Source organism: Xylocopa sonorina, chromosome 10, assembly GCF_050948175.1.
Source record: "Xylocopa sonorina isolate GNS202 chromosome 10, iyXylSono1_principal, whole genome shotgun sequence".
Classification (NCBI taxonomy): domain Eukaryota; kingdom Metazoa; phylum Arthropoda; class Insecta; order Hymenoptera; family Apidae; genus Xylocopa; species Xylocopa sonorina.
The window spans coordinates 2,859,609-2,886,807 of record NC_135202.1 but is presented as its reverse complement, the minus strand read 5'-3'; the positions used below and the strand labels follow the sequence as shown (position 1 = coordinate 2,886,807).

Genomic DNA, 27,199 nt, shown 5'->3' with positions numbered 1-27,199 from the left:
CAATATTAATTTCATACGGACACGGTCTGGTAGTTCGTAAAAATGCGATTTTTCATCCCCGCTGTGGTCGAGTACGCGAATGGAAATGCGGACGACATTGAGCACGGAAGCCCTGACACGAAGTTATAATTCCAGACATATTTGTCACGATTTGTGCAATGAAATATGTCCGCAAAAAATACATCCGTTTAGATGTCGACCTTACGCAAGAATCCGCGGACGACATTGAGGCCTAATAGTTTCCTTAAGCGAACAAAAAATCCAATTAAAACGCGTTTCAAACAATTACCAAGAACGTTCATACCTTCATTAAATCACAGACGCATAATTAACCTGGCAAAACTCAAATTTCATTGATCGTGTTAATGTATTTGCTAATGCAATTTGATAACGTGAAACTAGAGAAATGAAATAGGAGAAACTATATATCTGTGAATAGATCACGCGCGTATGATTAGTAGAAAATTAATCACGCTTGCAACGATTTTAACTCTGTACAGTCGAATTTGTTGCAATGCCACTTAACATTTTTTCTACAGAAAAAGATACGCGTGACGTGAAAATATGTAACAAAGAAAACTTAACTTTGCAATTGCGGTATCCTTCGAATCATCGCTCCGCTATGACTGAAATCCGATTTACTTAAGCGTTCCACGACAATGGTTGGTATTCAAAGGTTTCAGGAAATAATTTGGCCTCGAAGGTCAGATAAGCTAGCCGCGAACAGTTGAGCGACGTTTTTCCTTTTACTTTCGCGGTTTACGTAAGCCGTCGATCATTTAGGCCGCGCGTATCGAGATCTTAATCGAAGACGTAATTTATCTGAACCTCGCTAGACAATCGCAGGCATAATTTGCATACACACGTTACAAACGTTTAACATGATATATACTTTTTAAAAAATAGTACCATTTATTGTAGTTCCTGATTTGTATCGCGTTGCGTCGAGGAAAGAATAAATTTGAGTCACTTTCGTGGTTTCACCGAGGATCTTATGAAAAGGAGTCAATGCGTCAAACCTTTGCGGAACTCAATGCACAGAGTTTTACGCACGATTTAATCGTTGCCTCTAATTATCGCGTTCGCTTTCGACGTCACAGTTGAAAGTTTCGCGACACGCTAATATTCGTGTTTGCGTCAGCGAATGAAGCTATGACGTCGAGAGGCTCGTAAATTTCTCGCGATGTTTTGCAGCAAATAAATAGGATGATCGATCAATATTATGACATTTATTGCTGCCTTTTATTGCTGCGTAATGGAATTCCAAGGAATTCTATTGAAATTATAATGAAACGCTAAAACAGCTGTTCGATGAAATTTTTACGATGAAATTTTATCAGAACTTTTTATTAATCTTGAATAGCGCTCTGAAAGCTTTAAGCGAATCGAGCAACGTTATTTGTGACAAATCGTGCTGTAATATTCTAGTAATTTATAATTTGAACATTCTAGCATTCATTTATATCAACGCGTAACTTGTCTCTCATCGTTTTCATGCTGAAGCTTGCAATCTCTTCATCAAACACCAAACTCGATTACCTTCAAAAGATAACAATCACGCAATGGCAAAAGTGAACAGTTCTCCACCGTGTCTTACACAAATGGCGTTCCTTTAGTACTGCACGAACATGAAATCCAACATCCATTATTGCCGCCATTTATCCTGAATCGCATCGAGAATAATCACAGGAGCGGCAAAACACTTTGAATCATCGCTTCGATTTTTTACTGGCAATATCCGCCCAGCCGTGTTGTAATCATTTCTCACTCCACTTAGAACATCATGAATGCATCGAATTATCCCACGCGCGGAGAATCATTTAATATTTATTACGAATTACTGAGCGCGCGTAAATAAGGGCCGAAATGACCGCAAGCGTATTAAAAATGTTCACGCGCACGCAATTATTACAGAACAAGTGTAACGCGGGCATTAATTATTACACGAATGCGTTCTCTTGCGTGTATATATTGTCACGTTACACGAATTATTGTACACGAAAATTTCCACACGAACGAATTATTAAATAAATTATGGCGCAGGAAAATTTCTACACGAACGAATTACTAGACAAATTATGGTGCAGAAAAATGTCTACACGAACGAATTACTATATAGATAATTATCGAGAATGGAATTATTAAAAATCTGAGAGCTGCGCGTCATTATCCCCCGAAATATGTCCGCAAGCGTCGTCCCGAGGAGGGAATCCCTGTCCGGGGTCCCTCTAATCCGTCCCAACGATCGAAACATTAGGGAGCGAGAATTTAATTACTTAATGAAGCTGGCGGGACGGTCGTTCGACCGAAACGATTAATCACCGGCCGCCTCCTCGCTGTTTCGTGCCTTCCCGGTTTCCGTTTCATTATAACTCGGTCACGCGCTCGCCGTGCTCCAAGGCTATTTAGGATTCCGAGCAATTGCTCTTCTTCGACGAACGAACGAACGATAAGAACGGCCGCCCCGCGAACCCGCAGGAGTTTAATTACCGAATGCAAATGCAAATATACTTTAGGGACCACCGTGGTCTTCGCCCGCAACTATACTCCGACCCGCTCCATCTCCCTTTGCATCTCGAACGTCCCTTACAGTTTACCCTTTGCCCTCGATTTCAGCCTGCGCAACGCTGCGCCGAGCGATCTTCCTCGATTAGCGCCAAAATGGCTCGGGGAAAGGTCACGCTTGGAAATTGCGTGGCTTTCGTGCACACCCGTTTATCGTTTGCCTATTAAATAAGGCTATTCTATGCCTAATATTACTTATTTAGTACTCAAACGATGTGTCATTATCGCGATCGAGGGTGGAAATGATAAAGATGCTTTCAATTTCAACTCGATAATTTTATTACTATGATCCAGCTGAATTTCGTACTAACATATTGTAACGCCAGCGATGAATGTTTAAACGATGTGCAATAATAACGCAGCTCCACATTTGCGGTTTCTGAATTATCGTGCAGCTGCTTGAAAATTTATTACGTTAATAATAATGTTATACTTCAGCCGTGATTCAATATTTAATCCACTGTATTGTAATTTAGCACTTATGTACTCTTGCGTATATGATGATAATTTAAAATATTCAAACTTATCTTCTGAATCATCGTTGCTTGTGAATCTTATGTATCATTCTCATGGGACACGAGCAACACACGCATCATGCTATATATACGATAATCTCGAGACAAGTTCCTATTTCATATAGGTTTTTTCGATCCAGAATACTTATGCGTGCACAATTAACATTATCCACATTCACCAACGATATGATCACTCTACTTGTTCCAATCAATTCACGCGATTACTTACAACCTACTATTATCAAAACAACCATTCGACGCTTATACAAAAACATGTTTAAACGCGAACCATTTCAGCTATATAAGCATTTAGAAAGCACGTATTATCGATCGTAACAATTACAACGAGGCGGTATCGCGTACGTCAATTACGATAGATTCAGAGATACCTAAGATTTAATCTCGCAGACCAATATAGAAACGATTCCGACACTACTTAGGTCGTTAGTACAAATGCGTAGCCTCATTACAAACTGATAAATAACGACAGTGTACAGGTTTAATTAAACAGCCACATGTTTGTACAAGCGAAACAAACGTATTCAGAATCACTGGTCGCATTCCTTGCAGACGGCTTCTTCGATTCTGGCGCCTCGTTCGATACGAACACAGGCCATCCAATCAGGAAGCATCTTTACCTAGTGGTACCGTTTTTCATTGGTCAGACGCGTCTGTGTTAACGACGAGCAACGCGATAGAATTTAAGACATTGCCTGCACGCACCTCCGAAGTAGCATTCCTGTTTGATGAGTTTGGCCTTGGGAATTTTACTTTTTCTTATTCGAATCGCTTTCAGCCTCTTTCTGGGACTTCCCCGAAGAACTGCGCGCACCTATCCTTAAGGCCGCGTTACCATTCAAGGTCTTTGCCCCACCGTTTAGGCATTTTCACCCGCGGCATCTCGGTGCAAACTTCGTTTTACGCAGTTGTGTCACAGCCGAATCGGATTTAGTAGAATTCACTGGGAATTCGTGCACGCGTGACGTTGCAAAACAAGTTTCTATCTCGGTGGAACCGCCAGGAATTGGCTGCTCAAGGCCGCCGAGTTAGTGACCCCCTGGTTACGCTCGACTCTCTTTTTCTGGTCGATTTGCCCGAGACGAAGGAACGCACGTTCGGTTAAGACCAGAAGGAGTGCAAACTGTAGCCCGGCGATCGTTTGTGTTCTACGCGGGAACTGTCGGAAATTCCTCTATGACGCCCGGTACGTAAAATAACTCGTTGCTTGTGGCAGACGTTGGCGTGGATCGGATACATTTCGATTGAAACGCGGTAAATTCAATTGTGCCGTGGAATGAAAATTTAGTGGACATAAAAATTTCACTATCTTAAAATTATTGCCACTTACTTTTAAATTGTTTAGATCTTTGTTGCACGAGATTACGAAATTTTAATAATTCAATGTGACGTTGCTAAAGAAAGATATCAATTTTATTGGTCGCTGCCGTAGAAGTTGAACCGGTACTCTGCTCCGTTATGGATCACAGTTACGTGGTTTCGACGATGTGTTAAAATAATGGCCTTGAATGGACGATGCCCCGACCATTATGGGAATATTAATCCAATTAAAGTAACAGTGAGACCGGCTGTTGTTCAAACCTGTGCATTGTTCGAAAGTTCCGTAAATAGGAGTACAACGGAAGCGAGGAGAGATCGATCAACAACAGTGGGTACCTGTAACAGCGGCTCTCGTATTCGTAGTCCTGTTTTATGGAACACGATTAAATTCTACGGACTTTCGACTCTTAATTATTTTCGCATGAAACGTATTTTAACAACGTTTAATCGTTTTTAATTGAAACAAGCGAGACCTGTTGTCGGGCCAGAGAAATAGGGAACGTACGAGATTTGCAGTTTTCTTTAGTTTTGCTGCGAGGGCAAATGATGAGATCTTTCAACCAAGTATAAATGAAATACCTTTAAAAAGTAAGCTTCAACAACTTTGTGTAGTCACCTCGTTAAATAGTGCCCCCGATATATAATTTTCTGTTAAAGGAAAGTAGTGACTCGCAAATGTTTCAATTATTAAAAGTGTGATCATAAAGAATAATGATTATACAATGGCAATTAAGATTTACCTTGTTGAACGCGATATTCTTTCGAAGATTCCATTAAAAAATTCAGAGAATCATGATTTTCGTTGTGGTGATTCAGAATAGCTGACGAACTGTCAAATTTCACACTTAATATTAAGAGAACCGACGCTACGTGTAAATATTTGCGAAAAGAGATGTTGATTTTAAACTCGAACCATGAAACGGCCGATGCATCCACTCCAAGTGTCAAATTGCACGAAACGAATCTTCGCAAAGAATTCCCCAGTGACTTCCAATCGTTCGGCATCGACCGGTTCTCCCGTTCTTTACAATTAAACTCGCAGGGGGAAGAACGAACACGCTTGGCGAACCTCGTGGTCGACCGCAGAATTCTTAGAAAAACAATTTTTCTCCCAAACCGACGACCGTGGAAAATCCTCGCGAAGTCACGAGTCCAAAAATTTTCCTGCAAAGGCGTTCCTCGTTCCCGCGGGACGACTTCCGCCTCCAAAGTCGAGCCATTACGGAAAGTCGATTTTGATCGACGCCCTTCGAGCGTCTCGTCGGAGTTCGTAAACGGAGAGTGGGATTTGAACAAAATCTAACAGCGTGTTTCGCGTGTCTATGTGTCGCGGCCGAGTTCAGTTTCCACCTTCGCTGTCTTCGAGGATGAGATCGACGCTGGCTCGCGTCGACGGCGTTCGATCCCAGCTTCCTGATACACAGACGCGCGTCCACCGCGTGCTCCGATCGTTCTGAGCGAAGAGTTTCGAACGTTGGAGACAACTGGGCCGACAGAGGCTACTCTTTCTCTTCGGCTGCGAAGATCGACGTGTCCAACGGAAGTGTGAAAACGTTCGGATCCGAAGTGAAAGGCGAATTAAGCAGAGAGATTCCTGAATGAAGACACCTTGTTTGGAATCGACATATTTTTTTGAAAAAAAAAAAAAACAGGAAAACTGTCTCAGCTATCTCTGGCTGTAGCCTCGTGTTAACAAGGTAATTTCCAGCTTGAATTCTCGTGTCGTTTATAATATAATACGTGTGGTTTCCAGTTATTTAATTGGGGTACCGATAGGGTATTGCTGAACGTAGGATGCACTTTCTTGAGTGGACAAACTTTTGAGTATACTATGAAATCGATGAATTGATATATTCGAACACGTGACTTCGCATTAGCGATGAAGGGTATCGATGTTTCGTATAATAGTGGTATACGGTGTGATTAGTACCTATTGATGATTAAATGTATCTGTTACAAGGCTATTAATACTATGGCAACGTCACCACGTGTACGCGATGCGTTATAAAATACGGATATGATAGTTCGGTATCTATAATTGAAATGCGTTCACATTTGCGATCTTGTGTTTCAATAATACTCGTCGTGTACATAATCCAATCTCGTTAATTTCGGGCACGTATTCACTATCGTGATGGTTTAATCTCACCAGTTTCGCAATTAGGTTTGTAATTTTGAATAGATCGAATGGCGCTTACCATAAGATATTAATAGAAATTTAAATATCCGACTTGGATTCGGAAAAAATGTAATACTCAAATAATCTGTTTTTTTAATTGCGATTAATATGGTAAATATCGTTCCGTAATAAATTGAAAAAAATAAATATTGGTGATACGAAATAAAAAAAAAAAAGTGAGAAACGTTGGTACAACAGCAGCCTTGAAGATCTGACGGTGGCAAAGCACGTTTACCAATTGCATAACTGATAGATTACGCCGTTACACATGAATCATACGCGGTCATAGACATTCCTCTCGCGATTTGAACAAAAACAGGCGCTTTCGATTTCGCTCCGTCGAATAATCGATATTAGCAGCTACCGAATGAAAACCAGAATTGGTCGCGATAAATGTACAATGACGATCTTTCCGCATGCGGGTTTGCTGGCACCTTTTACGACTAGTCACACGTGCGATGACGAAATTCGTATTACTGCAATCATTCAGCTTTTTTTTCTCCAGCAGTTCGGTAGTTAATTACGTTTTAACGACTTGAACGTTCCACGAAAAAATTGTGCAACTGTACTCGCAAGAACGAGCACAATCGAACGATTAAGTTATTAGTTTATGTATTAGATGTTAATTAGAACTTTCCGTTAACAAGGTTGAAGGAAATCCAAGGATTACCCGTCGGCGTGACGCACACTATTCGTTACCAATTTGGTTCGATCGTTCGGTTTCACCTGTTGTTCCGATCGATACCGCGCGCGGGACGCGGAAAAAGGATAAAGACGACGTAGCGAGTGGATAATTACCAAATTAAACGGGGCTGTTACAATTTCCAGTAATCTCATCGGCGACCGCGATGGCCACGGTTATTTACAACGATCGCGAATCGGCTGCCGCTTTTGTCGCCGAGCAATCCCGATGTTTTCGCGCCGCCGCGGTCATCGTTGCTCGCCGGGTTAACATTGCACTGATGACAGTGACGTAATTAGAAGCGCGAGCCGTGGTCGCGTTTAACTAATTGCGATTTCACGATTACCCATCGCAGTGACGGGAAAGGCAATCGCGTTGCTTTCATCTTTCCCGTTAATTCTCCGGAATAAATCCAGTTTAATTCGCGTGTTCCCGCGATACTCCGGTACAGAAGGATGGATGCACAATTTTTCTGAAAGATAAACAGTACACGGGGTAATTTATGATGGAATCGAGCACAACTGATAGCAGCGGATACGTTGCTAAAAATAGAAGTACGGCAGACTGTGGTACATATCTTTCGGAGGTGTCGTATCGTTTGTGACATCGTTATAAATTATTTCCTGACCCAGTAAACCAATTTTCTTTCATTTCTTGGCGAATAGTATTTCAGTTCAAAGTAACGCAGCGTACGAGCCTGAGCGCGAGCTGTATACGATCTCGGATTGGCCACTGTTTCCCGTTAATAATGGAAAAACCTAGCCGAATTGAAATTCTTCGCAGCAGAAAATGTTAGTTGAAACCACCTCGAAAAGCATCCCTTAAACGTGGTGCGTTCAATCCCGGGACACTTCGCATTTCTTTCCGTTAATTTAATTTGCAGAATAATCAACGAAAGTACTCGCGTACTAGAGGAATGACATGGCGTGTCTTAAATCTGTTCGCGTTACGCTTCAATGCCATTCGTAGGCGGAGTAAAAATTAATTAGTTTTTTAATAATTCGTACTAATTCCAATTTTAATAATGTAGATGGATGCATAAACATACAGACATTCCGCGGTATCGTCCACATACGGTTGCCAAAGGGACTTATGCTGCTTTTTGCCCGCCGACCACGAATCTCTGTTTTCCTCTCGCGCGGTGGAAAAAAAATGCAATTCCCCGAAAGATTGTATTTTTCCGGCGAAATTCCTCCCAGCTCATATAATTTACGACACTGTTTTTCCAACGGCGAATATTTAGCTTACGAAAGAAAATCCCGCGCGGACGAGTGCTTGAATTATTATCCGAAGTTATCTGGCGTTCTTCGCGCGGCAGAAGAGCGCGCGCGAGTTACGATTAATAAATCGCTGGTACCGGAAACGAAGTAACACCAGACCCGGGATTCACCTCATGTTTTCCTCGTCAGTCCCAGCTAATTTCCATTCGCGCGGCTCGCATCGCCATTCCGACCGGGTTTCCTTTCGTTTTTCCCCGTTGACGAGGGTCAGGATAATCGATGCCGCAAATCATTAATTTTCAACAATTTCGCGCGAGCGGACGTTGACCCGCATCACGAACGAACTACGTCCATCTGGATCGTAATTAAATCGTTTAAAGACAGTTTCGATTCGAGAGCAGCTTTTGCGATTTTCTTCGCTTTCAGCGAAAGGCTCGAGGAAACGAATTCTTCGAATTACTCCAGATACCATTGTGGGAATAATTCTCGCGTCTCAAGTAAAATATGCATCTTTTTAACGACGGTTTTCCTCTTTCAGAGAACCTTGGCTGACTCTTCTTTTGATTAAAAATATATATAATTTCGTTGTTGTATTATAATCCTGACTCGAGCGCGTTTCAATTACTTTCAATTCGACGAGTTCGATGGAGTCCGGTTCAATTAGGATAATCACCCATTGCAACAATATCGAACCTCAATGCCTGTTTCACGCTTCGAGTGGCTCGGACAATCACGCGACCTTTCGAGGCAGAACTTTTCGCGTAAGAAGAGGGAGAATTATTCTTACGGGAAGAAAAATCCTACGGAATTACTGGACCATGGTAAACATATTAAGGTTAAGAACTCGCGGCAAGAACTTCCGTGGATGATTCATTTAAAATATCACGTTCCACTTTAGGAACGCTTCGAGCAACTTGTTCCTTGGCGGGTCGAGCCTCTGCGAACGTCTTGTTACAGGGAACGAAACTTTCCGCGGTCGCTGATACGTGAGAAAATTTGATGCGCCATGCGAGCCTGATATTGGCTTCGTTATTTCGTGATTCGTTAGACCGTTTTCCGCGAACCTCTGCTACGCGGTTGCGTTCTGGAAAACTCGCGATATTTACCACGATCCTCCTCTTTCCTGTGTATAATAATCGCGTCACATGATAAACCGCGAACAATTCATTTCCGCGGAACGTTCCGCGAATTATAGATTTCGTTTCATTTTGTTTGATACCTTCGGAGACACATCTGGTGCATGCTTGCTACTTTATATATTAAAGGTATACGTGTGAGTCGATGTCTGAAGAGGTTAATTTATTTGTTGGCAATTTTCGTATAATTGTACGATGGAGGGCTGGTTGAAAAGCACCCAAGATTAAGGTTTAATGAAATTTCCACGGTGTTATGAGAAACGCGTACCTTTAGGCAATTAAGCGTTGAACGAGCGAGTCTCAAGATATGAAAATTAAAATTAGAAACAGATTTATCTTCATTTTTCAATATTTTCTGCCACATATGTACTCGTATGAGAAAGAACGATCAGTATCTAATCCCTGCAACGTATTCGATAAGAAGTGCAAATGTTTTTCTGCTAATTTATTGAAAATTTAATTTAATTTAAAGATCTCGTAATTTAATAGAACAAGTGTCTCAATAAAATAAAATGACTAATTGATGTTCACCTTGATACTTGATAACTGAAATTGAGATAATCGATTTTCACACTCTGAGAACCTAATCAGAACTTATAAAACGACTTTACATAACAAAATGGAATGATGCTGGGATAAAAATTCCTGGAGATTAGTGTTTATACGATCTAAGATTCATATTGAACAGGTATGTTATTATGCAGCCGTGGAGGATGAATTATCCGTATTATGAATCAGTGTGATTGCACAAATAATTAAGCGTTTGTAAAAATAGCCAGCGGATGACGCGCTAACGCGTACCTTCCCTGTATCTTGCGTGCAAAATAGCGAATTTCATTAAATCTTTATCTTCATTCCTTTCTAATCAACGCTTCTGCATGTAATTGCCAGAGAATAAATAAAACGAGGTTCAACGTTGTCCTAATTACGCGAGAATTGAAATTGCAGTGAACAAAGGAAAGGTAAATGAGAACAAGAAATAGTAGAGCGGGATGCACGAAGAAAACGAAGGTGTTTCAACTGGAAATTGAACAAAGCGTTGGTTTTTCGCGATGCGAGTACAATGATCCCTTCGACATGGAAATTCACCAGTAACTCAATAATGTATCCAGCGCGCCATATTATCGGTAATTATAGATTAATTACGTGGCAGTCGTTAATGGTCGGTGTCCACATGCTAATAATAAGAAGAATAGCGACGCGATAAACGTTGATAGCCGTCCGTGTAATTAAAATACGGTATCTAAACGCGTTTAACCCTGCTACCATCTTTCTTCGTTTCTTTCATAAATTATCGCAATTTAATAATAAATATACAAAAATTGCATAAAATTATGAAACTTGGATCAACTCGGATTTTGGAGAAGAAGAATTCGCGTAGGAAAAAAGTCGTAAGAAACTGAGAGAGTACATCGATAATTATAATATAATGAATGACGGATATCATTAGCGACTGACAGGAATGAACGATCGACAGAGGTGAATAATATTGATTAATCCGGTTAATTTACGGAAATGACATGACCTATCTCATAACAGTGATTAAGATAATACATTAAGTAATGACGCGGCTGCGTGCTGATATCAGTAAATTGAATATTTATGTGTGCTATTGGCCAGCAGTTTCATATTGTTTGTTTAGTTTTATTAACCCTTTTGCGGATCCTGCATACAATATCTACATTAAACCTATTATTAACATTAATGTTTTTAACTTTTTCATATTCAAATGTTTTAAACATTTTTATAATGTCTGGATCAACTTGGTATGAATACACATTTTTAAAATTTAATCTCATTAAATCTCTCTTTATTCGTCTCAATTAACAGTTTAAAATTAACTGCTACAATGTAAACGTTAAAAGCAATTTCCTTTATATTCATAAATTTTTAATTGAATAATTATTTAAGAAAATGCGATAATTTCGAATATCTTATTTTTTTCAAAGTTTCTAGATTCGTCGTAACGCGCACTACTCCTAATCTGTTGGCTGACAGAACAGTTATCACATTAAAATCTCTTTTACCGAATTCGCGTAATAATGTGTTATACGAAAAGTGAATCATTTCAATGGCGAAGTGGAAAACGTACAACCGGAAACACGCGGAACACGTTTGCTTTATAATGAACGAAGTGCACGAGGTATTCCAATATGCATCGAATTAATTAGATCGGGTGCTTTGAAAATGTGCTCGAAAATTGCTTTTTAATATCCGGGAATATTTCCGTTCCGCCAGAGCGCAATCAAATTTTACTCGATAGATCGCAAACGAGCTACAACGTGATAATTGTATATCGCGCGGATTTTCAAAATCAACAATTCTCTAATTAATATTATATAAAACGGGAGAATTCGTTACAGACAAAGAGTTTAGGTGAACGAATAATATTCTTCAGATAATTTCGATCGCTCGTTCAAACAATTGCGAATAACTAAAGGTATCCTAGAAACACGAGGAAAAAATGTGACTCTGTTCATTGCGCGAGGTCGGGAGACATCGTTGGCTTTCGGATTACCCGGGAAAAGACGAGCGTAAATTGATCGCAACGAGAACGACTGACGTTAAATCCGCGTTAAAGGTCCCGACTCGTTCATTCCCGCGTCCCTTAATAACAGACGCGGCGTAACGTCAACCGTAAACCCTTTCTCCGCGATGTAACCGAGTTTCAGAATGCGTCCAGGCTGCGGGCGCGAGTGAATTCTGCGGGAATTTCGCGGCTACGTACTGATTGTCGAGCGGAATTAAAGAATTACGCGATAAAACCTGGGTACAGTTCCTTGCTGCGGCGCTGTTACCACGGCGAGTTATTAACGCGCTGGTACGCGCAATTTTAGGGATAATTGTTCGCGAAAGGAATTCCGTGCAAAGTTCCGCGGCGCGTAATGATCGTGTTGCATGAACCCAAGAACGTTGACACCGCAGCGAAGCTCGTTTCCTTCAATGGAACGTCGCATGCTTTCGCCGCGTGGGAAACGACTGGCAGCTTTCGAGGCGAGTTTAAGGGGCGTCGTTACACCAAGTCGTTCGAAGTCATAAACGCACAATAAAGTGGTCTCGAAGTTACATCTGCTCGACATGATGAGCGTAAATACCGAACAGCGAACGCAGCCGTGTTCGTCTTGAATATCGTAACGCGGTGCTCGAGTTAATTGTCTTTGATAATAATGGTGCCAGCAGTCGAGGTATAATCAAATATTCTGGATACGTGAGATTATTATCACCGAGGCTTCATTTACCGTTTTAAGCGTAAAATTATATGAAATTCTTGTATACAATTTCAATGGATGCAGAGTAGCGGGTGCAAAGCATTATGGTAGCCGCTGGTTCATTAATCACATGGAACGACGCGATGTTCTTATTCTCTCACTCTGTCTCTTTACTTTACACGTATACGAGCCGGTCATTTGTCAAAATGATTAACACTGCAAAACGGAAAGCGCGCAAGATTGATCAAATTATAAGGATTGAAACTAATCAGAAGCAAGTTTAAAGACTTACGATATTTCTTTGAAAAATCCTCTAGATTAAAGATTCGCAGCAGTGTTTTAATTTCGTACATGAATTCCACAGCGACCTTCCCCCAGAAAGCAATGAAACAGACTTCTGCGTCCGCGTTTAAACATCCGCCCCAATAGCAATCACTCTCTTCAATTTCCGAACGAACCGTTTGAGAAACGCGAAGGAGGAACAGATCGTAGCCATGGATCTCGAAATATTGCGACAGATGTTCATCGGGATCATCTGTAAGTAACGCTCGGTGAAAATCCACCCAGCGATGTCAGACATCGACGGAATTGATCGAAGGAACCATCAGCCATCGAACGTTGAAAATTCTTTGTCGTCACTTAGGCAACCTTCTGATCATCGACAGCGGATTGAACGAGGGATGGAGCACCCCTATCATACCGAAATTCGAGCAGGACGACCCTTTGAAGGTGTCCAGCGACAAGGTGGTCTGGGTGGTGAATTTGTTGTACGTCGGGATCGGCATCGGCTCGGTGGTGCCGTTTCTTTTGATGGACAGGATCGGTCGCAAAGGAACGCTGCTGTTCGCTACGATACCAAAGATCGCCAGCTGGATTCTGATCGGCGTGGCGGCCACCGTCCCTCAGCTTTACGTCGGCAGGATATTGGCTGGTATAGGTTGCGGAATAACGTACGCGGTGATACCCATGTACCTAGGCGAAGTGAGCAGCAAGAGGTCCCGTGGTCCACTAGGTATTATTTATTTTTCTTTTCTAACTTCTATCCTTTCTTTTCAAAACAATTTCTTCTTAACAATTGGCCAGTTTATTTTAACGATTTACTGGATACGCTGGTTATACTTCGCTTCATTTAAGCCAGGTTCCGACAAGTCTCCCGCATCTAATCGCAATTCTTAAAACCGATAAATATTCCGAATTATCATCCAGGTACCTTAATGGCGGTGTTGATGAACACGGGCATGATGCTAGCCTACGCGATCGGTTTATGGGTGTCTCGTTTAACGTTGTCCATGATCGCAGTCACGATACCATTAATGTTCCTCGTGACGTTCGTCTGGCTACCAGAGAGTTCCGTGTTCCTCACTAAGAAGAACAAGCTAACCGCCGCGGAGCGAACGCTGAAGTGGGCATTGGGTAAAGACGACGTAGTCGAGGAACTGGAGGAGATCAAGCGAATCGTCGCGACGGAGGACTTCGAGCCTGGCATGACGTTCAAAAGATCGTTGAGGGAGATGTTCAGAAGGCGCGAGAATCGTCGAGCGTTTCGTATCGCGATGATCGTTTTGAGCGCGCTGACCTTAACAGGGGCGGCTCCTCTGCTCACTTATCAGTCGTTCATATTCGAGGAGGCCGGCCACGAGATCTCGACGAACGTTAGCATAGTGATGACTGGATGCGCGATAGTGCTCGCCGGTAGCGTCTGCGTGGTACTGGTGAGGTTCATGGGTAAGAGATTACTGTTGTTGATCGCGGCGCCAATCTGCGTGCTGTCCTTGGCGATCATAGCGATCTTCTTCGGCATGATGTCCAGCGGCTACGATGTCTCGAATATACGATGGGTGCCCAGCGTTTTCCTGGTGATATACGTTCTGGGCTACGGACTCGCGTTGAATCCTATACCCCTCAGCTACATCGGCGAGATCTTTCACATCGACGTGAAAGTACCCACAGCGATATTCTGTTCCCTGTATTACGCCGTCACCACGACCACCCTGGTCAAGTTCTATCAGGTGGGTCTTCGTACGCGGGATTGGTCACGCGTCGATGGGATTCTGGGTCGTCGTAGATTGGGAGTCGTCGGGGCCACGGTCACGCGTAATAATTAAAATTACTCTACATGAAAGGAAAATGAAAATTCGTTGGAGAAGTATTCGCTATAGAATCTTTCAATGTTAAAAGTAGGAAACGTCGTAGATGTTAAATTAGCAACGTAGATGAAGTAAAATTTTAATAAAACATGAAAACGATCGGGGACCCGCAAAATATTTTTCGAACAATGCCGACCTGAATCCGTCTCTCGGTAATCAACGGAGAATCATCGACGTCGTGGATCTGCGTGTAATTATTATAGTTTCGCGGACGATCAAGTGATTACCTCACCTTACTCGTAGGTGCTGCAAGAGTCGTATGGAACGTACATGCCTGTAACGATGTTCACGGTAATTACTTTCCTTATATGGCTGCTGATCTATCGATACGTGCCTGAAACGGAAGGCAAGACCTTGGAGGAGATACAAATAGAATTACGAGGAAAACATTGACAATTTCTATTCGTTCCACGTTGAGTTGTAAATTGTTTAATAAAGATTATTCATCTTTAAATGGAAACGGACAGTTTCCTTGTTCTCGCCTCGTTAACAGTGTTATTTATCTAATTACCATTTCAAAGTAGATAATGCATCATGCGGAAACGAATTTCTCTAATATTCAATGAAGTTAAGAGGAGATTATTAGCTCATCTGGAAATGTTCAAACTTTAATCAGAGTTTCAACAGCGTATAATCCCGTCCTCGAGTCTTACAGGTGAACATCCGATGACAGTATATTGTTGAACCAGTGGAACAGCTCTCTGTTAATTAAAATTTCCTGCCACGGTTTTTAATTCGTTCACAATTCAAATTCATCCTGCGTTCATTCGACAGAAAAATTTTTAAAAATTGTATTCACTAGTAAAACGATTCCCACACTATTTTAAAATTAATCCATGTCGAATCTGCAGTTTGCTTTTCATCAATTAACACTTTTGTTCGTGATATTCAGATGCTCGAAAACTGTAATCAATTATTAAAGATCTAAGTATTAAGTATTTAGCAACCTACCATCGCAAAAAAGGATCAATCTGCGCAAACACCTGCGGTAAAAATACAAAAATAAAACCACCTCCAACAGATAAATATCAATCATCTTAGAAAATTTGACGAGAAACTGAAACGCTACAAATTCTGCGATACAAACGCGCCCTGCGCGATCGAGAAGTGAAAGAAGGGTAAAAAAAAAGCGGGACAAGACGATGGGGAGGGTGGTGATCAATACCAACGCGCTCTTGATTCCCCGGAATCAGACAGGACGGAGTGGGCAAACTGTAATTTCGACAAATTACACTCGAAACTGCGTTAGAGGGTGGCTGCGGGGGTAGGGAGCGGAAAAGGAGGATTGAGATGGAGGAAGAGCCGCGCGAGACTCGTTTGATCCGCGAACTTGCCACGTTTCCAAAGAGAATCGTTAAGCAGCGATATCGCGACGCCTAGGCGATCTCTCTCGCGTATCCGAAACGTTATTTGAGTTTCGGCCTAAAAAACGCGCGCGACCGAACTGCACTCGAAACGTTGGGCAACTTTCGCGTTTCGTGTTTATTTAAACCGGCCTGGTGAAGATTTTGTTTGCGCACGCCCGCGTCACGCGACATTCCCCTCCAGCCCCCAACGATGGTATACATTTTATGTACCGGTTTACCGAGCTTTGACAATTTTTTCCTCTCCCTTTTTTTAGTCGACATTTTTGTCGAGCTTTTTTCTATTTTCCTTCCCTCTTTGTTTCTCGTTTTCCCTGCAACCCCCACGGTCGGACTGATTCGAACAATTCGGGCGCGGTGTCGAGCCACCGTGGGGTTTCTTGGTGAATGACCGGCGACAACGTAATTGGCTGCGGTTTAAAGCGTTCTCCAAGTTGGAGTGCTTGTAAATTTAGTCAGGCTTGAAAGGATTTGCGTGTTATACTCGCACGCGAAAGTGTGCTCGCGAGGAATGACATTTTTATGGGAGCTGTTTAAAGCGAAATTCATTTAAAATGTTTACCTTCGTATTATATGGGTGGAGCGAGGCTGATATATTCGATTAAATGTTTACCATTCTTTTACCACGGTCCCCCTCTTCTCTCTCTGCTCCCATATTTTACTGCAATGAATATTATTTTGAGAGAGAGATAGAGAGAGAAAGAAAATTATATTTTTATGCTTTGTGCAACGCTTTTGATGGGTAAAAAGAAAGAATGAAGTTAATGCAATCATTAGGTGAAATAAATTATTAAATCCAACGCACAGTTTTTGCGTCATTTTGCGGAATCTAGGTATTCTCCATATCCTCTCTTAATAACTTTTCAATGGCTACAGAAAATACTTTCATACCATTGAATTCATGTTAGCATTTGCATACTAATTAAATACGTTACCCAGCGCAATCAATTACCTACCATTTAAGAGTCTCTTCATTCTATTGTAAAGAAAAAAACCAATACCGTGAAAGTGGGATATAAAACACGATTCAGAAGCATTTTATTAGAGAATATGGCCATGTACCGATAGGTTTTGTCGGAACTGCATATGTATCTTTTCCAAGTGATATAAAAAAGTTATATGTCGACGCGCCATTGTATTTGCTTGCTGTTCGTTTAACGTTCGAAACGAACAGCGTATCTCCATGTATCGCTTTTTATGAGAAGACTCTGCGCTGGCAATATTTGTACTCAATTCTTTCTTCAATTATGCCATGGAATTATACAAATATTCAAATAAATGTAAGCGCAGATAGTAGAAGAATACGGGTGATATTTTATTGGGGATAGTTTTCCCATTTTACTGCGCTCACGTTAGAGCTGGTTTACGACGCTCAAACGGAATACGAACAGTGCGATTCGCAGGTGTAAATAAAATTGTTCCGCTTCTGAGCCGCTCGTACGAAACTGAAATTACTGTAACGGATATTAAAATTTCTACGGTACATCTCCGGCGAAAATTATCGGAGCTCTGTTTATTTTCTCTCATAACTCGGCGAATACCTCCACGATTATGAAGGTTCGAGTTCGGAAAAGGTGCACGCGATGCTAGTTCAACGACTAGAACACTGCTCTTCAAATTATTCACGATTCATTAACAACTGAAAAATATCGATTTTTAAACATATTTCAATTTCGACGAAGAGTGGACATTACGTAGCGATGTTGATAATTTGATGATTTTCAATGTCTCTACAGCTGCGTAAAAGATACTTCATCCAGAGAAGCGGAAGGGGAAACGATACGGAGCGAGTTTATTAAAATTCCGCGTGAAATTCCACTTTCTCAGCGGAAAAAGTCTCACTTTTATATCGCTCCGAGAGTTTCTGGTATTCGCCAGCTTTCTTCAAAATTCCACCACACGATATTCCTCGCAATCAAAGCTAACGCTTTATCCACCGCTGTTTCTCTCCACTTGCAGCTCGAAATCCTCAGCTTAAGCTTGGATGAGCCTACGTATATCTTTTCTCTTTATTATCATTACCAACATCACTTTGACAAGTATAAATATCACCGATAAGCGAATAGTTGCCTATTCGATTCTCTCTTTAAGATGATAAAATGAGTGAAACATATATATTAATTATAAATAAAAAGTTAACATTTGAAATTTCGTCGAAGTCTAACTATGTTCCACTTTCATACTTGAAAGCCGCTCCACCGCTCGTTTCCCTCGAAAAAGGCGGAAGCTTGCCACCAAACGGTAGATAATTACGCGATTATCCCGAGTTCACGCGTGCTCCTTCGCGGACAAGTGGCTGCCATTATCAGGATTGCAGCCGATGCATCGGGTAAGAGATCCAGCGTGCAACCCATTCTCATCCAAATAATGCACCGCTAAGTGGATGCTCCGTGCGCGCTGCGACTCGTACCCTATCAATCTTGATCCCGTGCGCACCCACGCGTACGCCTACGGGTGCACGTATTCAGGACACGTGTGAGGTCGATTCGCGAGCACGGGAACGCATTAACGCTCCCTATACACGCGACGGCTACGTACAGCTAAGCGTCCACGAAGACGTGTGTGTGTGCATTTCCTAAAATCTTTCTTTGGTATTTCTATTTCGTTTCCCACATCACGCGATAGCGTTGAATCGAAAATCTGTCCGAGTATCGCATGAGATTTACCAAGTGCCACGTAAACCTCTACAGGAGAGCAGTATGAAACATTCGTACGGCTCTTGATTCACTGGCCTAAGTAGAATATATGCGCGTCGTGTCAGACGACAGTGCCTGACGACGGTTCGCAGTAGAAAGTGTCCGTGCTGCATCGAACAGCACTCCACAGTGGGAGAATGGCCGTTTGCTGGTTCAAGTAGAACGTACCTGCACTATGTCAGGCGCCAGTGGCTGAAGCTTCACGGAAACAGTAGAAAGTGTCCCTGCTGTGTCGAACAGCGCTCTACGGCCACAGTGGAAGCTGACCGTACTGCTTCGGACGTAACTTCGCATGCATAACGCACAAGTGGATGTAGAGAACAGTCTTCGAAGTTACGAAAGGAACGCACGGTTCTTTGACGACGATCTCGAACTGTTGTTATCCATAATTTTATTCGACGAACCGCTCAAGAATAACACAACTTTGAATTGTATTAAATTAATATTCAGTGACGGTAGCGACGTGATTATTATACTCTCCATTTTTCTGTCTACGGATATAATATTTTTCCTTCAACTTTTGAAGAAACATCTGAAAAATTGGACAGTTGACGAATTAAATACTGAAATGTAAACGTTAATAATTACAATTAGAGTATCCAGTTATAACAAGTGAAGTTTTTATGCAACAGACGCAAAATTGTGTACAAAATATTCATTGAAGCGATAGAAAATGACCATGAATGCTGAAGTTAACAGTGCTATAAAAGGAAGACGCGTATCGCATAAGAGAGCCGGTGAATTCGACTTTCCTTTGGTTTCGTAAACATCCAGAGAGAAAGAATCGTGGACGGAACAAAAGAAAGATTAGGAGTCTAAAGAGGGTATGTTAGTACGCAAATCTATAGCACGCGCTTCGAATCGATTGTTGGCCCCTGCGTGCATGCCTACGGCCAAATGAAAAGCGCATTCCGTGATTATTAAAAAGAAGTAATAAAAACCGAGCGAGGGGAACAAAAGCAGACGGGCGTTTATTTCGCCAGATAAAAGGATCGCGTTTACAAAGCCATTACATTATAAAGGCCGATGAATCTGGAAATATCGGGGACGCTTTTACCTCGATGTTAAAATAATCGCGAGCAAACAATTTTCGTTCCTTTTAAACGGTGTTAATTAAACCGCGATGGCATTACGTGCTTATTCATCGAACCTTGAAAACACGTACATTACGTACGCTTCTCGCAATCCAAAAATTGAAAATGAATTCATAATTTGCCACGACTTGTGACGGCGAATTAAATAATCGGACCGAGCGGGCAAGTGATGTCGAATGAAAGAAAGAAAAAACAAAAGAAACAGGAATTTTCCTTCGAACTTCATCGCGTTAATGGCCGAATGTATAATGCAGCAAGGCGGAAAATAACCTAGCAATGAATTTCTATCCTTGAGTCGTACCGACGTGTAAACAGACCGCGCGCAGCCCCATCCATTTCCGCGTGTCGAGCGTAAGCCGGTAATTGCGGTTGATTCATCACTGCGATCGTTCTTCATTATCGCCGAAATTGTCCTGGAAGAGTTTAAATGATCCGCGCTCGCTAAACTTCGGCTGTGTTCCGCCAACTGGCTCCGGGAATTTGTCACGCGTGTCGAAAGAAAATTGCATCCATTCGAAACGATGAAAATTGTGTTTGCCGTGAAACATGTAGTGTTTGCCGAACGTCGCCCGTCGAGTGTTAAATCATTCGGATGCTTTATTCACTGCCGCCAGGTACGCTAATTCTAATTGCCGACATCTCTTTTTCGAGCCAACGTGTTCTTTTTTTTTTTTTTTTTTGAAAAAGGAAAATCGTACACGCACGCGAGAAAATTGAAATAAAACTTCGTTAAATACATTTCGTTTCTCATCCTCGACAAAGCGGAAATTGCTGAAGAAATTCTTGTTCCACGGTTCTGACACAGGAGTCACAGAATTTCAACGTGTTCTGCAAGCCCATTATTTACCGCTTTCCAAAGTGTTGGAAACTATTCTTTCTTTTATAACAAGTGGACAAAACAATATGGACGACCGCCGTCGGTTACACGTGGAACTGCCACTCGATGGGCACGTTGAAATCCCACTTTCTTCGAACGAGAGGAAGCTCTCGAAGCGCGTTCATAGTCCTCCAGTTAACGCCTTTCATTTGTTCCCTTTTGCCGTCGTGTTTTACCTCCTTTATACACAATCGCCGCGTTTTGCGGGTTCCAGCGGACGCGGCCGTTTCACGCGCGACTTGATAAGTTCCGCGGGAATAAAAGAAGAGAATGGCCAAGCGACCAACAAAGAGGAACTCGCGACAGACGAAACGTGTCGATAGCGAATTATCCGCGGCGATGGATCAAACGGAATCTTCCATGGGAGGGTTTCGCGCCTGTGTGTCTGCGGGACCAAAAAGGCGTCTGTGACCCTTCGAGTCCGTCAGGCGTGGACGCTGAATCGATCGCGTCCTGTTTCGTCCGCATGACGGCTCAAGGGTGTCCCTCGTTGGATAAAAAGAAAACGGGACAGCAGGTGAACATACGTTTTCTTTTTTGAATAAACGAACATTTAGCACGCTGTAGAGCCACGATAACTCGTACCTAAGAGAAAAAGAAAAGAATTTAACACAGCGTGTGTTATGCTTTTAACACGTTTGCAATTGTGTCTTACGCACATATGACATTGAGCGTCCGAAGTAGAACAGGTGGAATTGTACGCTTCGCTTTGGATGTGCAAACAAATGAACGAGAAAGATAAAGAAAAAAAGAACGAACGTAGGAAGAAATAATACCATAAAAATGTACGAACGGAAATGAAATATAAGAGACTTCAACGTGATATACGTGTATGTAATAATCAACTTCGCAAGCAGAGCAATTTCAAACAAGCCATGAAATGAAATTGATACGACGAAGCTCGTAAAACAAGTATAATCTGGCCGCTCGTTGATCCCTGGATCGATAGAAAATAATGGCGGGGGGATCGTTCGAGGAATAAACTTTCAGTGTCTTTGCGATCGTTCATTGCTGGCCACGTTGGCAAAAAACGGGACGCGTTCTCGATCCCTCGCGCTCGTGAAAGGGAACGACACAGGCGAGGGAAAGAGGCGACTGGGAGTAAGAAAAGTTGCGTAATGTTTGAACGAGCGCGCGCGTACGGATGCAGTGGAAAAAAGGGGGGAAGACGGAAATGGTAAAGTGGAAGTCGACGCAAATAAGGAAAAGTTCTATCGAGGGGAGAAATGGATTGCTGCAATTACGCCGCGGTATCGAATTTCACTTGTCGGACCGTGGATACAGCGCACGGGCCAACATGTCTGGCTTGAATGAAATCACCCAACGATTTTTGCCTGGAAATGGAAAAATTGGATATTTCCTCGCCTCTCAGGGAACCTGTTCGTTGATTACGTTGGTCGAATACGGAACGTGGTTTCTTCGCGAAACGTCGCTTCCGAGTGAGGGAAAAACATTAGAAATCATTTGGAAATGGTATCGCGAGATTTTTATATCCGTAAAACATTATTTATTGCAATTGAATCAATAAGAAGTTTCCATAACAATCGTTTTTGATGCATGGAACGTCTGCAACATTAAAACCTCTTTGTCACGCATTTGCTACCCCAAACTGTATATACTCATTGCGTCTTTTGTTATCCTCGTTGAATCAAATGCTCCACAATATCGGTTTTAAGACAATTGAGACAAACATCAGGCAAACTATGGTGTACAATTTTGGATCCTCAATCTAATCTTCTAATTCTAAATTAAGATTCCAGAATTTCATTAATTTAATTAGACACGAGATATTACATATTGTAATTAGAATAGAGAATCAGTAGGTCAGGTCGATACTGACAAGACGTCAAATTCTGGACCGATTTTCAAGCCCTAAGACCCGATCTCTTCGACCTAGGGGACGCAAGCAATACTAACTACTCCCGTACCCTGAGACCAGACATCAATGACCCTAGGGGCGCAAGTATTAACATCGACGGAACTCGATCGCGAGCCCTCTTGGGATCCAGGTACCATTATCGACAGCGGCGGGTCATGGGTTATAATATTCACGATCTTGAAAGGCGTAACAACGCGGTGACGATCAGATATTAGAGACTTGATTTTGATGTCCACCACGACAGATGATTATTCTTGCTTCAGAAAAAATCTGAAGCTCATCTTGTTGAATTCGACACAATTACTATTATAGCACAGAATTGAAAAAAAGGTTTCCAATTAATTAAACAACCCTTTTTCCTTTTCGATTCTGTCACAGTTGGAACGATGAAACGTTGCTCCTCGTAGGGGAATGGATTTAAGTTTCTCTGTGAAATAAGCTTTAAAGATGTTCGTTAAAGAGCGTAACGGGTCCACTGTAAATAATTGATTGCTGGAACTCGACACCAATTAGTGCTGTGTAATTCGATACAAGCTACGCCCTATTTGCAAGACTCTTTGCCATTGACTCTGTCGCATCTAAAATTTTCCATGACAGTCTTATTTAATCAAACTAATTACGAAGTTGAGTCATGGAATTCTACGCCAGAGTCGGAACTTTATGTCGTCGAATTACTTTGGAATATTGTAGCATTATTTTACAGCAGTCGTGCACAGCTGAACGCAATGTGAATGTTCATCTATAAAAGCACTGTAGCATCAATTTCAAATCGAAAATTTAACGGACACAACTCGCCATTGAACGGACAACAACTTTAACACACACAGTACAATTTCGTGCCTTCGTTTCCATGTAATAGAATTTCTAACCTAACATCTTCGCTTTTAAAATGCGGTTCCGCCATTTTGATACCCTTACCGATGAGTTTACTGACAGATCCAAAGCGAAACGTTCTTCCCTCTCTTTTTCTTCACTCTCTTGTCACGCATTCACAGTTTTACACGAAGCAACACGCTTCAGAATATTGGACCAATTTAATATGAAACAACGCTGAAAAACACTTATCATTTCTAATTAAAAAAATGAATACGAAGACAAGTACATGCTGTAGCGATGTATTAACGTTCATCATATGTGACGTATCGAATAAAATTGCCAATGTCTCGGGCAGTAATTAAAAAAAAAAAAAAACAAGCTCGGGTGGGAAAAGTTTTTCCCGCCAACAGAGAAAATCTATTATTAAGAGAATAACCGTAATTGCTCGCTGCGAAAATTAAAGTCCCGCTCCGTTTATTAACAGAGTTACCTACGCGTATATATGCACGAACTGAAAACAAATAATATAACATATTTCACGCTGACACGGGACAAATTGTTTCCGAGAAAATTTGTTAAAATTTTTCCTGACGGAAATTCATTGAGTAAATAAAAATTGGCAGAAGGGAATTGAACGCGTGAATGGATATAAAAACAACGAGGTGTACGAAAGGAAAATAGATGGAAACGATATGAAGAGGAAAAGAGAGAGAAAGGAGGGGAGAACTTCGACGAAAAATTGCTTGCGAATTGAGCGCTGACACACCCTCAGAATTATTGTAAAAAGTATTTTTAACTATTCCGCAGTGGCGTTGTTAGTACGCGCAGTGACGAGAGTGTCACGATGACATGTATTCAGTTACTCGATGAGGAAAAACAACAGTCAATTTCGCTGGAAAATTCAATATATCGTGCTCACGATTTTCCCAATATATCGGTCAGGGTATTTTATAAAGTGACGTCGTTTAATTCGTTTAAACGGGAAGTATTTAAGTTACAATATGGGGCCTGTTCCGAAAGAATAAAGCGTATTAAAGAGAATTAACACGCGCAGAAATGCATTTACAATAAATTACCATTGTAAAACGTGAATATTCTGAATGTTCGCTGATGAAAAGCATTTTTGCAGGAAGTTTTCATAATTTTTAAATTGAATTTTATGTAATTGTTGTAAAGGAATGCCCATATTGAAATTACGGTTCTGATAATTAAAATATTTATCGTATTTAACGTAATAACATCCACATTTCTTTGATAAACATTTCCATCTGATTTTTGGTTCAATCATAAATTATATTTTGATGGATCATATTACTATGAAAATGATGCTCGCGATATATAATAAATTAGGTCGTGAAATGATAAATATTTCTAAAAAGCTGAACTGCTGGTTTTTGAAAGTGGCTGATTTCCACGGTCCACGCATCGCTATGCTCCATGGAACTTGAATTATTTTACGCGAATGCTCGATCGCAAAATTAATAACCAAAACAATTTAATAATCGCCGGTGTGGATGCCCGGAACGAACCCGATTCCCAGAGGATCCGATCGATTGCCAGCATCGCGGGCCGTCAGCTTGCACTTTACACGTGTATCCGTACCCTTGGTTCGAGTATGGACATATTTGCGCGTGTGTCTGGCCGGTAAAATTTCTCAGAATTTCTGCAGAGCCAGAGATAAAAACCAGCCGGAGCGAACTCGTGCCCTTTCACGCAGCCAATAGAGGGAAGAGAGTCAATTTAATTTCAAAAATCTACCAAGCGCAATCACAACTGTGAAACAGAGAACGAGATACCGGGCGAACCGTGGCAAATATCAAATTTTCGTTCGCAATCGTGGGAATCGTGGAAATAGTGTAAGGTGTAGGTAGAGGTTTTTCGGTGAACGAAAAACTTGTTTGCCCACCGAGACCACTATTAAGTATAATCGATAGGAGCGTGGATGAAATTGCGAACAGAAAAACAGAGACTCGTGTTATTATAACTGAAATAAAAATTTCTAGATGAGTCGGAATAAAAATTTGTTCCACCCTCCGAGTATTGTAACGTGTATTTTACTTTGAATATTTCCTATATTTTTGCAAGTTACGTACCGTGCGTCCTTTCGCATACTCAAATTTCTCATAAATATGTAAATGTCTGTAATCTCTATACAGAGTGACTCAAAAATAGGCGATCGAATATTGGACTGAAGTCTATCTGAGAAAAATAGGTCACGCAAAGATAAAACTAAAACTTTCCTTCCGACATATAAACTCTCGTTTGATCGTTTCGAAAAATTGTTAAAAACGTCTTCCACCGATGCCAGCTATTTATCTTCACGCGAACCTCCAAACGGTGATCCAAATAATTCTCCGACTGATTAATGCAAAGGAAACTCAGTTTCGTACGCTGACGCAGCGAGAAGTGAAATGAAAATTCGTTCGCTCGGCGATAAATCGCGAGCGTGCGCCGAGCCAGGAATCGACTCTGCGATCGATATCGGTAGGAGAGTGGTCCGCAAATCGGCAGAGACGACAAATACCGGTAAGCGAAACAAGAATTTCAATTTGCGTCATGAACGTGACGCGCGTTCCGAATGACGAAAAATTCCCGTATCTAACCGTCGACTAAAATCCACCCCAGTTGGCCAACGCGGAACTTCCGGCCACGCTGCTAACCAGCGAAAATACGTCGCGATTCCGTCTACCAGCGGTGACGCCTTCCCGGCAGCTGTTTTCGTAGCTTCCACGACGATGTGTCGCACGGCCGACGAATTTCACAAATTCGAGCTTCTCGAACGAATTTTTCCCCCTCCCTTACGGGCTTCGACTATTGTGCAGGATCACGTTGGACTCGCGATGCTGGCCCGCGCAAATTGAACGCGCAACGCGAGCGAGAATTGCTTCGCTGCATGACAACGTCCTGGATTGATGGTTGGATGGTTTGCGTCACTGTTTCCCGGGCCAGGAACTGGCGAAACGTCTAACGATGTCTGCCAAGATGATGGAGTCAGTTCGGCTACATGGTAGCCTGTAAAATGTTTAATGGAGACCTCTAATGGCACGGATAATCCGGCGTGATGGCTGATCTTGGGTTTACGTCGCGGTTCATCTGAAGCTAATTTTGGTTTAAGATCGTGATTATTGTGGACGCGCCGGGCTGGCGGCGAACTTTGTCGGAATTTTAGCGAGATGAAAAGGGAATTTAATGTGCGCCGTTAATCGTATTTTATATATGCCAGTCTCGGATAATTGAGGACGTTGGAATCCAGTTTAATTAACGATATGGTTTGATAACGTAACGCTTTAACCACTGTACCTTTACATTATATTGCGAAGCTTGAAATAATTCTTCGCAGAGTGTACACTAGTTTTCATTTCCACTTTATACTTCATTCATTCGGCTATTTTCGAATATCAGGAATATCGCCGATCATGGTGCAATCAAAGACTTCGCAAATACAACGTCGCGTAATTGAAAAAGTTTTGAAACACATACCT

The 27,199-nt window shown here is 41.7% G+C and overlaps 2 protein-coding genes across 5 annotated transcripts in view; both read left to right on the top strand.

Moving 5' to 3' along the window:
• Positions 1 to 27,199, top strand: part of Glurib (Glutamate receptor IB) — a 208,665-nt gene that overhangs the window by 149,683 nt on the left and 31,783 nt on the right. The window lies entirely within an intron of this gene.
• Positions 6,084 to 15,451, top strand: LOC143428122 (trehalose transporter 1-like protein). The gene is made up of 5 exons (XM_076902832.1): positions 6,084 to 6,115; positions 13,209 to 13,381; positions 13,488 to 13,856; positions 14,051 to 14,853; positions 15,235 to 15,451. The coding sequence occupies exons 2-5, from the start codon at positions 13,339 to 13,341 to the stop codon at positions 15,382 to 15,384; spliced, it is 1,365 nt and encodes a 454-aa protein (XP_076758947.1). The 5' UTR covers positions 6,084 to 6,115; positions 13,209 to 13,338; the 3' UTR covers positions 15,385 to 15,451.

Excerpts from the sequence above, each read along its gene's own strand:
- LOC143428122 (XM_076902832.1), top strand. The coding sequence starts at position 13,339 with ATGGATCTCGAAATATTGCGACAGATGTTCATCGGGATCATCT. Across the intron at positions 13,382-13,487 it reads GATGTTCATCGGGATCATCT|GCAACCTTCTGATCATCGAC; the intron begins GTAAGTAACGCT and ends GTCGTCACTTAG. Across the intron at positions 14,854-15,234 it reads CCCTGGTCAAGTTCTATCAG|GTGCTGCAAGAGTCGTATGG; the intron begins GTGGGTCTTCGT and ends CCTTACTCGTAG.